This window comes from Entelurus aequoreus, linkage group LG19 (assembly GCF_033978785.1).
Source record: "Entelurus aequoreus isolate RoL-2023_Sb linkage group LG19, RoL_Eaeq_v1.1, whole genome shotgun sequence".
Lineage (NCBI taxonomy): Eukaryota > Metazoa > Chordata > Actinopteri > Syngnathiformes > Syngnathidae > Entelurus > Entelurus aequoreus.
Genome location: NC_084749.1, coordinates 50,028,899 through 50,041,708, shown reverse-complemented (window position 1 = coordinate 50,041,708; position 12,810 = coordinate 50,028,899). Strand labels below are relative to the sequence as shown.

Below are 12,810 nucleotides of genomic sequence, written 5' to 3'. Positions count from 1 at the left end.
CAAATGTAATAATGACAACATCACTCCAAAATAAACAATCTTTGATCTTCTTCACCTCTGTTCAAATGTAATAATGACAACATCACTCCAAAATAAACAATCTTTGATCTTCTTCACCTCTGTTCCAATGTAATAATGACAACATCACTCCCAAATAAACAATCTTTGATCTTCTTCACCTCTGTTCCAATGTAATAATGACAACATCACTCCCAAATAAACAATCTTTGATCTTATTCACCTCTGTTCCAATGTAATAATGACAACATCACTCCAAAATAAACAATCTTCGATCTTCTTTACTTCTGTTAAAATGTAATAATGACAACATCACTCCAAAATAAACAATCTCCGATCTTCTTTACTTCTGTTCAAATGTAACAATGACAACATCTCTCCAAAATAAACAATCTTTGATCTTCTTCACCTCTGTTCAAATGTAATAATGACAACATCACTCCCAAATAAACAATCTTTGATCTTCTTCACCTCTGTTCCAATGTAATAATGGCAACATCACTCCCAAATAAACAATCTTTGATCTTCTTCACCTCTGTTCAAATGTAATAATGACAACATCACTCCAAAATAAACAATCTTCGATCTTCTTCACCTCTGTTCAAATGTAATAATGACAACATCACTCCAAAATAAACAATCTTTGATCTTCTTCACCTCTGTTCAAATGTAATAATGACAACATCACTCCAAAATAAACAATCTTTGATCTTCTTCACCTCTGTTCAAATGTAAAAATGACAACATCACTCCAAAATAAACAATCTTTGATCTTCTTCACCTCTGTTCAAATGTAATAATGACAACATCACTCCAAAATAAACAATCTTTGATCTTCTTCACCTCTGTTCAAATGTAATAATGACAACATCACTCCAAAATAAACAATCTTTGATCTTCTTCACCTCTGTTCAAATGTAATAATGACAACATCTCTCCAAAATAAACAATCTTTGATCTTCTTCAGCACAAAATGAAAGTCTTACCGATCTCATATTTGGTGCCAGCGACGTTGGCGCCGATGACGCCTTTCTTCTTCTTCTTGCCACGCACCTTCCTCTTGGTGTGGTAGCAACCCACCGTGACGCCTCCTTCACCCTCTGGAGGAGATGTCATATAAATAAATATATATATATATATATATTTATATATAAATATATATATATTTATATATAAATATAGGCAGGAAGAGTCCAACTCACCTCCATCGTTGGGAGGCGAGGGCATCTCCGGTGTGAGGAGCTCCGGGACCCGGTTGGCAGGCAGCACCCTCCCAGGACGCGTTCACGGTCTCGGGCTGTGTGGACCGGGTCTCTCAGTCCAGCGGATCATCCGAGCATCTCCAGGGTCTCCAGGGTCTACGTGGGGGCCCAGCTTCTATCCAGTCCTACATGAGAAGAGAAAGCAGATTTGACAGCGAGTTCAACTTCTACCGGTCCACCAAAAACACGTCTTGGGAAAACTGTCAAGTACAAGCCTGGTCCCTGGATCCAGGACCAGGAGAAAGTCCACCCATCGCCTCTCCAGGACCCCCAAACAGACTATAATCAGATTATAATCACAGGAAGTTACATTTCAAATATATTTTTCTACTGCTCCTTATTTTCCATAGGTCATAAAAAATGTCAATAATTATCGATATGGAGCAATATAATAATATTTCAATAGAACATTTCCATAGTTCAATTAAAGATTAAAGATTAAAGTAGCAATGATTGTCACACACACACTAGATGTGGTGAAATGTGTCCTCTGCATTTGTCTCATCCCCTTGGGGAGCAGTGAGCAGCATATACGAGTAACAGGGCAGAATAATGTTACACAGACGTTATTTCCTGCCACTAAAAGTAGTTCTTCTCAGGTTTCTCTGTTTACATTTTCACACTTTGCACTATTTTCTTACACTTTATGAAGCATTTCTTACATATTCCTTATTTTTAAGAGATTATAGTTAAGTGTTCAATGTGATTTGACTATTTTGTTGACATTGTTGGAGTGTTTTCATGTTTGTGTTGACATTTCCTTTCTGCCTTGATAGCTGAGGGATTACAACCACAGGAAGTTACATTTACAATAAGGATGTTTACATGTACTCCTTATTTCCATAAAACATATCAGTCATTATCGTGACATTACAGTTTTTTCAGCCCTAAGTCATTATTGTACTTTTCTTCTAAATTGCCGTGTGACCGAAGTCTACTTTGTGCAAGGCTAATGCAAGTTGGAGTCTTGTGCCAGTTGGATGTGACTCCAGGTCACATCATCCCAGCAGATGGCGCTCTTTGTCAAATGGACACTTCGGGCTCCGAAGAACGGGAGGAATTAACGCTCGCCGGGGGCCACATTGGAGAGGCAACTGTAGTTCTGCAGCTATTAGCCATTGTTGGCGTGCTCCGTCACTTCATGCTTCTGAAGACTCGGAGAACATGAGCTTGTCCACGGCCCAGAAGCAGTTCCACAACTGGCCTCAGGTGGGAGAACTGCAAGTGTCCTGTCACTGACTCCCCCAATTCACAGAAGGCTTGAACTTGGGGTGTCCAAAGTGAGGACCAGGGGGACATTTTTAGCACATTTTAAAAAATTGTATTACAAAAAAAAACCATAAAAAAGTGAAATAAAAGAGCAAACAAGTGAAATGTAACCAGAAAAAGTTGCAATGTTGACACAAAGTTGTTTTACTTTAAAACTGTTATTGCTGAAAAATAATAATGAACCAAAATAAATGTTATGAATTATTGACATATTCAGGGCTCCAAATACTTCACATCAAATATTACACCTTGTTCATTTTTGGGGGAGAAATATTGCATATTTTGTGTGTTTGTCATACAAAAAAAAATAAGTTTTCCATGACAAAAAGGGCATGAAACAAATAACATGAAAAAAATATGTTAACTTATAATCGACGGATAGATTTGAAGTAAAAAATAAACAAAATGCAAGAGCTATTTTTAACCCCTTTATGAGTGGGACACTTTTGGATCCCTGGGACTTTTAGTGGGATTTTTATTTTAACTGTAGTTGCTCAAAAATAATAATGAATCAAAATCAATGTTATGAATTATTGACATATTCAAGGCTCTAATTACTTCACATCAAATATTACACTTTGTTTATTTTGAGGGAGAAATATTGCGTATTTTGTGTGTTCGTCATGAAAAAAAAAGAAGTTAGTTTTCCATGACAAAAAGGGCATAAACAAACAAAAACATGAAGGAAAAAAATGTTAACTTATAATCGGCGGAAGGATTTGAAGTTTGAGATTTTAGCATTAAAAGTAAAAAATGAACAAAATGCAAGAGCGATTTTTAACACATTTATGAGTGGGACACTTTTGGATCCCTGGGACTTTTAGTGGGATTTTTTTTCAACTGTAGTTGCTCAAAAATAATAATGAATCAAAATCAATTAACATATTCAAGGATCTAATTACTTCACATTAAATAGTCTAATTAGAAAATGTAATAATTTGGGAGGGGGGGGGGTAGTATGGCATTTTTGTGTATTTCCCATAACAAAAAAATATTTTTACAAAAAGAGCAAAGAACAAACAAACAAAAACATACAAAATTAATAAAAACTTATAATTGACAGATTTGAAGTTTGCAATTCAAGTGTTAAAAGCAAAAATATAAAAAAAATGCAAGAGCTATTTTTAACACCTTTATGAGTGGGACCCTTTTGGATCCCTGGGACTTTTTAACTGTTGTTGCTCAAAAATAATAATGAATCAAAATCAATATTATGAATTATTAACATAGTCAAGGCACCAATTAACTTCACATCAAATAGTCTAATTAGAATTTTTTTGGGGGGGGTAATATTGCATGTTTTGTGTGTTTGCCATAAAAAAATGTTTTCTATACAAAAAGAGCAAAGAACAAACAAAGGAAAACATACAAAGTTAATAAAAACTTATCATCCTTTATGAGTGGGACCCTTTTGGATCCCTGGGACTTTTAGTCGGATTTTTTTTAACTATAGTTGCTCAAAAATAATAATGAATCAAAATAAATGTTATGAATTATTGACATATTCAAGGCTCTAATTACTTCACATGAAATATTACACTTTGTTTATTTTGAGGGAGAAATATTGCGTATTTTGTGTGTTTGTCATGAAAAAAAAAAGTAGGTTTTCCATGATAAAAAGGGCATAAACAAACAAAAACATGAAGGAAAAAAATGTTAACTTATAATTGGCGGAAGGATTTGAAGTTTGACATTTTAGCATTAAAAGTAAAAAATGAACAAAATGCAAGAGCTATTTTTAACACATTTATGAGTGGGACACTTTTGGATCCCTGGGACTTTTAGTGGGATTTTTTTTAACTGTAGTTGCTCAAAAATAATAATGAATCAAAACCAATGTTATGAATTATTGACATATTCAAGGCTCTAATTACTTCACATCAAATAGTCTAATTAGAATTTGCAATAATTTGGTGGGGGGGGGGGGGGGGGGTATGGTATTTTTGTGTATTTGCCATAACAAAAAAATGTATATACAAAAAGAGCAAAGAACAAACAAACAAAAACATACAAAATTAATAAAAACTTATAATTGACAGATTTAAAGTTTGCAATTCAAGCGTTAAAAGCAAAAATATAAAAAAAATGCAAGAGCTATTTTTAACACCTTTATGAGTGGGACCCTTTTGGATCCCTGGGACTTTTTAACTGTTGTTGCTCAAAAATAATAATGAATCAAAACCAATATTATGAATTATTAACATAGTCAAGGCACCAATTAACTTCACATCAAATAGTCTAATTAGAATTTTTTTTGGGGGGGGTAATATTGCATGTTTTGTGTGTTTGCCATAAAAAAATGTTTTCTATACAAAAAGAGCAAAGAACAAACAAAGGAAAACATACAAAGTTAATAAAAACTTATCATCCTTTATGAGTGGGACCCTTTTGGATCCCTGGGAATTTTAGTGGGATTTTTTTTTAACTGTAGTTGCTCAAAAATAATAATGAATCAAAATAAATGTTATGAATTATTAACATGTTCAAGGCTCTAATTACTTCACATCAAATATTACACTTTGTTTATTTTGAGGGAGAAATATTGCGTATTTTGTGTGTTCGTCATGAAAAAAAAGAAGTTAGTTTTCCATAACAAAAAGGGCATAAACAAACAAAAACATGAAGGAAAATAATGTTAACTTATAATCGGCGGAAGGATTTGAAGTTTGACATTTTAGCATTAAAAGTAAAAAATGAAGAAAATGCAAGAGCGATTTTTAACACCTTTATGAGTGGGACACTTTTGGATCCCTGGGACTTTTAGTCTGATTTTTTTTAACTGTAGTTGCTCAAAAATAATAATGAATCAAAACCAATGTTATGAATTATTGACATATTCAAGGCTCTAATTACTTCACATCAAATAGTCTAATTAGAATTTGCAATAATTTGGTGGGGGGGGGGGGGGGGTATGGTATTTTTGTGTATTTGCCATAACAAAAAAATATATATATAAAAAGAGCAAAGAACAAACAAACAAAAACATACAAAATTAATAAAAACTTATAATTGACAGACTTAAAGTTTGCAATTCAAGCGTTAAAAGCAAAAATATAAAAAAAATGCAAGAGCTATTTTTAACACCTTTATGAGTGGGACACTTTTGGATCCATGGGACTTTTTAACTGTTGTTGCTCAAAAATAATAATGAATCAAAACCAATATTATGAATTATTAACATAGTCAAGGCACCAATTAACTTCACATCAAATAGTCTAATTAGAATTTTTTTTGGGGGGGGTAATATTGCATGTTTTGTGTGTTTGCCATAAAAAAATGTTTTCTATACAAAAAGAGCAAAGAACAAACAAAGGAAAACATACAAAGTTAATAAAAACTTATCATCCTTTATGAGTGGGACCCTTTTGGATCCCTGGGAATTTTAGTGGAATTTTTGTTTTAACTGTAGTTGCTCAAAAATAATAATGAATCAAAATCAATGTTATGAATTATTGACATATTCAAGGCTCTAATTACTTCACATGAAATATTACACTTTGTTTATTTTGAGGGAGAAATATTGCGTATTTTGTGTGTTTGTCATGAAAAAAAAAAGTAGGTTTTCCATGACAAAAAGGGCATAAACAAACAAAAACATGAAGGAAAAAAATGTTAACTTATAATCGGCGGAAGGATTTGAAGTTTGAGATTTTAGCATTAAAAGTAAAAAATAAACAAAATGCAAGAGCTATTTTTAACACCTTTATGAGTGGGACACTTTTGGATCCCTGGGACTTTTTAACTGTTGTTGCTCAAAAATAATAATGAATCAAAACCAATATTATGAATTATTAACATAGTCAAGGCACCAATTAACTTCACATCAAATAGTCTAATTAGAATTTTTTTTGGGGGGGGGGTAATATTGCATGTTTTGTGTGTTTGCCATAAAAAAAAAATTCTATACAAAAAGAGCAAAGAACAAACAAAGGAAAACATACAAAGTTAATAAAAACTTATCATCCTTTATGAGTGGGACCCTTTTGGATCCCTGGGACTTTTAGTGGGATTTGTTTTTAACTGTAGTTGCTCAAAAATAATAATGAATCAAAATAAATGTTATGAATTATTGACATATTCAAGGCTCTAATTACTTCACATGAAATATTACACTTTGTTTATTTTGGGGGAGAAATATTGCGTATTTTGTGTGTTTGTCATGAAAAAAAAGAAGTTAGTTTTCCATGACAAAAAGGGCATAAAACAAACAAAAACATGAAGAAAAAAAAAGAAAACTAAAATCGACGGATAGATTTGAAGTTTGAGATTTAAGCATTAAAAGTAAAAAATAAACAAAATGCAAGAGCTATTTTTAACACCTTTATGAGTGGGACACTTTTGGATCTCTGGGACTTTTAGTGGGATTTTTTTTCAACTGTAGTTGCTCAAAAATAATAATGAATCAAAATCAATTAACATATTCAAGGATCTAATTACTTCACATTAAATAGTCTAATTAGAAAATGTAATAATTTGGGGGGGGGGGGGGTAGTATGGCATTCTTGTGTATTTCCCATAACAAAAAAATATATATACAAAAAGAGCAAAGAACAAACCAACAAAAACATACAAAATTAATAAAAACTTATAATCGACAGATTTAAAGTTTGCAATTCAAGCGTTAAAAGCAAAAATATAAAAAAAATGCAAGATCTATTTTTAACACCTTTATGAGTGGGACCCTTTTGGATCCCTGGGACTTTTTAACTGTTGTTGCTCAAAAATAATAATAAATCAAAACCAATATTATGAATTATTAACATAGTCAAGGCACCAATTAACTTCACATCAAATAGTCTAATTAGAATTTTTTGGGGGGGGGTAATATTGCATGTTTTGTGTGTTTGCCATAAAAAAATGTTTTCTATACAAAAAGAGCAAAGAACAAACAAAGGAAAACATACAAAGTTAATAAAAACTTATCATCCTTTATGAGTGGGACGTTTTGGATCCCTGGGAATTTTAGTGGGATTTTTGTTTTAACTGTAGTTGCTCAAAAATAATAATGAATCAAAATAAATGTTATGAATTATTGACATATTCAAGGCTCTAATTACTTCACATGAAATATTACACTTTGTTTATTTTGGGGGAGAAATATTGCGTATTTTGTGTGTGTCATGAAAAAAAAAAAGTTAGTTTTTCATGACAAAAAAGGCATAAAACAAACAGAAACATCAAGAAAAAAAAAGAAAACTAAAATCAACAGATAGATTTGAAGTTTGAGATTTAAGCATTAAAAGTAAAAAATAAACAAAATGCAAGAGCTATATTTAACACCTTTATGAGTGGGACACTTTTGGATCCCTGGGACTTTTAGTGGGATTTTTTTTAACTATAGTTGCTCAAAAATAATAATGAATCAAAATAAATGTTATGAATTATTGACATATTCAAGGCTCTAATTACTTCACATCAAATAATACACTTTGTTTATTTTGAGGGAGAAATATTGCGTATTTTGTGTGTTTGTCATGAAAAAAAAAGTAGGTTTTCCATGACAAAAAGGGCATAAACAAACAAAAACATGAAGGAAAAAAATGTTAACTTATAATCGGCGGAAGGATTTGAAGTTTGAGATTTTAGCATTAAAAGTAAAAAATTAACAAAATGCAAGAGCTATTTTTAACACCTTTATGAGTGGGACACTTTTGGATCCCTGGGACTTTTAGTGGGATTTTTTTTTAACTATAGTTGCTCAAAAATAATAATGAATCAAAATCAATTAACATATTCAAGGATCTAATTAAACATTAAATAGTCTAATTAGAATTTGCAATAATTTGGTGGGGGGGGGGTGGGGGGGGGGGGTATTTTTGTGTATTTGCCATAACAAAAAAATATATATACAAAAAGAGCAAAGAACAAACAAACAAAAACATACAAAATTAATAAAAACTTATAATTGACAGATTTGAAGTTTGCAATTCAAGCGTTAAAAGCAAAAATATAAAAAAAATGCAAGAGCTATTTTTAACACAATTATGAGTGGGACCCTTTTGGATCCCTGGGACTTTTTAACTGTTGTTGCTCAAAAATAATAATAAATCAAAACCAATATTATGAATTATTAACATAGTCAAGGCGCCATTTAACTTCACATCAAATAGTCTAATTAGAATGTATTTATTTTTATTTTTTTTATTTGGTGGGGGGGGGGGGGGTAATATTGCATGTTTTGTGTGTTTGCCATAAAAAAAAATCTATACAAAAAGAGCAAAGAACAAACAAAGGAAAACATACAAAATTAATAAAAACGTATCATCCTTTATAAGTGGGACCCTTTTGGATCCCTGGGAATTTTAGTGGGATTTTTGTTTTAACTGTAGTTGCTCAAAAATAATAATGAATCAAAACCAATGTTATGAATTATTGACATATTCAAGGCTCTAATTACTTCACATCAAATAGTCTAATTAGAATCTAATAATAAAAAATAAAAAAATTGGGGGGGCGGGGGAGATATTGCATTTGTGTGTTTGCTATAAAAAACAAATTATATACAAAAAACGCAAAGAACAAACAAACAAAAAACTAAAATAAATGAATAAAAAGTTCTAATCCACAGATAGATCTGAAGTTGATCTCCAGCACTTATCCACAAACTGTGGTACGCGGAGGGCTCCATCTAGTGGTACACCAAAAAAATCACTTAAAGTACAGTGTTTTATTTTCCTATATTCAAACACAGTGTTACTGTTCAAACTGGCAGTTAAATATAATATAAATATTAAATATATACTTGTTATTTACTTGCAACTTGGTGTAAAAAGTTTGTGTCAAGACTTGGTCCTGGGGTTTTGTTTCTCCGGAAGGCAACGGAAAATTGGCACGGGCAAGACGTGAATTTAAATACATGGTTTTCATTTTAACACTCAAAAGGGTAGAAACAAAAAGCGCTCCCAGCGGAGGTGAAAACTTGACTATGAAAACAAAACTTGCACAAAGGCAGAAACTATGAACAATAAAACAAAAACACTAACTGTGGCATTAATAAACAAAAATTTACTTGGCAAAGAACTGTGAACATGACATGAAGTAGGCCAGGGGTCAGCAACCTTTTTGAAAGCAAGAGCTACTTCTTGGGTAGTGATTAATGCGAAGGGCTACCAGTTTGATACACACTTCAATAAATTGCCAGAAATAGCCAATTTGCTCAATTTACCTTTAACTCTATGTCATTATTAATAATTAAGGATGTTTACACTTAATTGAACGGTTTAAAAGAGGAGAAAACACGAAAAAAATGACAATTAAATTTTGAAACATAGTTTATCTTCAATTTCGACTCTTTAAAATTCAAAATTCAACCGAAAAAAAGAAGAGAAAAACTAGCTAATTTGAATCTTTTTGAAAAAATTAAAAAAAGAATTTATGGAACATCATTAGTAATTTTTCCTGATTAAGATTAATTTTAGAATTTGGATGACATGTTTTAAATAGGTTAAAATCCAATCTACACTTTGTTAGAATATATAACAAATTGGACCAAGCTATATTTCTAACAAAGACAAATTGTTATTTCTTCTAGATTTTCCAGAACAAACATTTTAAAAGAAATTCAAAAGACTTTGAAATAAGATTTAAATTTGATTCTACAGATTTTCTAGATTTGCCAGAATATTTTTTTTGCATTTTAATCATGATAAGTTTGAAGAAATATTTCACAAATATTCTTCGTCGAAAAAACAGAAGCTAAAATGAAGAATTAAATTAAAATGTATTTATTATTCTTCCAAAAATTACTTGAACATTGATTTAAATTGTCAGGAAATAAGAGGAAGGAATTTAAAAGGTAAAAAGGTATATGTGTTTAAAAATCCTAAAATCATTTTTAAGGTTGTATTTTTTCTCTAAAATTGTCTTTCTGAAAGTTATAAGAAGCAAAGTAAAAGAAAATAATGAATGTATTTAAACAAGTGAAGACCAAGTTTTTAAAATATTTTCTTGGATTTTCAAACTCTATTTGAGTTTTGTCTCTCTTAGAATTAAAAATGTCGGGCAAAGCGAGACCAGCTTGCTAGTAAATAAATACACTGCTCACTGGTAAGTGCTGCTATTTGAGCTATTTTTAGAACAGGCCAGCGGGCTACTCATCTGGGGCCGTACTTATCAAGCTTCTTAGAATGACTCCTAAGAAGTCTGCTAAGAGTTGACTTAAGAGTAAATAAATTCTTGGCTGAAAGCTGCACTTAAAAGTTAGTTATCAAGCGTCTTACTCACACTTTCAGCGAAGTGTAGGACTGAATCTTAAGTGTCACACTCAGAGCTGAATTACGACATTACTATGTGCCGTAAACGCAATTTTAGGCGACGTCATTTCTGTGTCCATAGAAATGACCAATCACGGAAGGGAATCCCTTGTCTAAGAATAAAGAAATATCTTGGAAATATTGAAGTGGACAAAGGGAGTGTATATTTTGACAATAAACTACAAAATAATACAAAACAAACTAGTCCCCGCCCGCACTCACGCTACCGCTCCCTCTCTTCTCTCGCCCACACACTCACTGACGTCACTCACCTCACGGCCACACACATACGCTACTGTCATAACATTTTCTTTCCAATTCATTAATTAGGCAACTAATTTGAAACTGGTGTGGGTGGCTCTATATATACTAGCCCACTGCAGACACATGCAGAAATCAACAAGGAATCGAAAAGTATTAAATCTGTGACAAAAATAATACCCGCTCTGTCTAAACGATACCGTTTGATCAGCTGCTCGTCATAAAAAAAAAACAACAACATTGTTCCGTTCCCTGAAAGTTCGCGCACGTCTCTCTCGCCTCAGTGCCATCCCCTGCTGGCAACTCCTAACCACTTAAGACACCTCTGAAGGTCTCTTAAATATCGTGGAGAGTAGGAGTGATTCTTAGACTTAAGAACGTTGATAAAAAGCTTTTATTCTTAAGTTTGAGAGTAGGACTAAATTTCGCAAATTCTCAGGACTTAAGTGTAAAATGGCACTCTAAGAAGCTTGATAAGTACGGCCCCTGGTCCTTACGGGCTACCTGGTGCCCGCGGGCACCGCGTTGGTGACCCCTGAAGTAGAGGGATGAAAAAGTGTGAGTTCGCCAGGACGAACAACAGAAACAGACAGATTTAAATAGTGACATGATCAGTGAAAACAGGTGCGTGACTCAAAACGTGAAACAGGTGCGTGACAAGACAGGTGAAAACTAATGAGTTGCTATGGAAACAAACAAACAAGGAAGTGCAACCAGTAACTAAAAAGAGCCCAAAAAACAAACACATGGCCAAAACAAAAACATGAACAGACATGACAGTTTGAGAAAAACTGATACAAAAATGTTTTAAATGTAAGACTGAGAAATGCTTTTTTTTAATCGTCTTTGCTCCAAAAATAATAATGAATCCAAATCAATGTTGTGGTGAATAATTGACAATTACTTCACATCAAATATTACACTTTGAACATTTTGTAGCAGGAAAATATTGCATATTTTGTGTTTGTGCCTTAAAAACAGCTGCTTCTTTAACAAGAAGGGCATGAAACATAAAAAAATAAACTTCATATTGACAAATGGATCTGAAGTTGATTTAGAGATTTAAACAAAAGAATTCAATAATATATAACTTATGTTGTATGACTGAGATCCGTACTAAAGTTGAGGGGGAAAAGTCAATATATTGTATTGCTTTTGAAAATGTTCCAAACTTTCTGCAAACCTCAGAGTGTGTGGACAAGTGTAAAAAGAAGAAGAAGAAACATTTGGTGGGACGTAATAAAAAGCTCTTGTTGTTTTACAGCACCACCGCCGAAAGGTCACGACCTTCACCTCCCAGGGGCCCCTAAGATTAATGTGAGGGCCCGTGTGATAATAAACATGAGCCCCTGGTTTACCTTCTTGTCATCTTCACCAGATCAATCATGTTGTGATCTATTAATACTGTACATGATGGAGGTTGGCGCACTCAACCGCACACTGATATCATTGATAGCCGCCTGGTATCGCAGTGGGAGTGATACTAGTGTGACGAGATATTAGCTAGTTCCAGAAGAAGACACACAAGTGCCCTAAAATACGAGCGGCCTTCCAGCTAACAGTTGAGAACAAAAATGTGAGTACATGCCTCCCCAACAACAGTTGTAGGACCGCCAGTGAACGAGTAAAACATCAACTCCTCCACGCCTCCAACTGAATTTCAACTATCTGACAAAAAAATGGATACAAGTATTCTTGTCTTGTGGACAATGTCAGAAACTCATGAAATTGCACTCTTGATAGCATAA

At 32.8% G+C, this 12,810-nt stretch overlaps 1 protein-coding gene across 2 annotated transcripts in view; it reads right to left on the bottom strand.

The window, feature by feature from the left end:
- The window catches only part of ttll7 (tubulin tyrosine ligase-like family, member 7), a 181,146-nt gene that overhangs the window by 156,232 nt on the left and 12,104 nt on the right, over positions 1 to 12,810 (bottom strand). For both annotated transcript variants that reach the window (XM_062028630.1, XM_062028631.1), the window contains exons 2-3: positions 1,221 to 1,405; positions 1,005 to 1,118 (exon numbers count right to left, since the gene is read on the bottom strand). In XM_062028630.1, the coding sequence (XP_061884614.1) occupies positions 1,005 to 1,118; positions 1,221 to 1,245 (139 nt within the window). In that variant the 5' untranslated portion in view covers positions 1,246 to 1,405. The remainder of the gene's footprint in view (positions 1 to 1,004; positions 1,119 to 1,220; positions 1,406 to 12,810) is intronic.